Below are 580 nucleotides of genomic sequence, written 5' to 3' on the forward strand. Positions count from 1 at the left end.
GCGGCAGCCGGGACACCCCACCGGCAAGACCCTGCTTGGTGGCGCAGGGCCAGCTGCAGCCCCATGGCACCCACGGGTGCTTGGGTGGGGCGCTCCCCCCATGCGTTGGCAGGGCCACCCCACCCACCCTGTGCCCTCCAGCCGGGGACACCCCGGGTGACGTCAGGGTACAGCCAGGCCTGCGCCCAGGGCCAGGACCCCCCCAAAGCACCGGGGAATGTGGGGGCTGAGGGCTGAACGGAGCGTGGCCGGGCAGGCGCTGGAAGGGGCGGCTGGCTCCCGCAGCCAGGCCGCTCCTCGCTCTTGAATTCCTATTGTCTGAACCCAAAAGCAGGGTGTTACGTCCGCTTTCCTTTCTGTGCTGGAGCCGCGGGAAGCCAAGCGAGCAGGAGGGATTGCTCCCCCGTCCCGGTAAACCAGCCCCCTCCGGCCAGCCCCGACGGAGCTGCTGGCCGGGCTGTCCCTGTCCCCATCCCTGTCCCCGTCCCAGTCCCCGTCCCGATCCCCGTCCCCGTCCCCCTCCCCGCTGGCTGGGACCTTCTCAGCCAGCCCTGCTGGCGATGTGCCACCGCTCCGAGCC

General features: G+C 71.4%; 1 protein-coding gene across 1 annotated transcript in view; it reads right to left on the reverse strand.

Moving 5' to 3' along the window:
• The window catches only part of FAM212A (family with sequence similarity 212 member A), a 1411-nt gene extending 1346 nt beyond the window's left edge, over positions 1-65 (reverse strand). Inside the window, exon 1 of the mRNA XM_009281343.1 lies at positions 36-65. Within this exon, the coding sequence (XP_009279618.1) occupies positions 36-65 (30 nt within the window). The remainder of the gene's footprint in view (positions 1-35) is intronic.
• Positions 66-580: the final 515 nt, after the last annotated feature.

Source organism: Aptenodytes forsteri, unplaced genomic scaffold, assembly GCF_000699145.1.
Source record: "Aptenodytes forsteri isolate BGI_AS27 unplaced genomic scaffold, ASM69914v1 Scaffold156, whole genome shotgun sequence".
NCBI lineage: Eukaryota > Metazoa > Chordata > Aves > Sphenisciformes > Spheniscidae > Aptenodytes > Aptenodytes forsteri.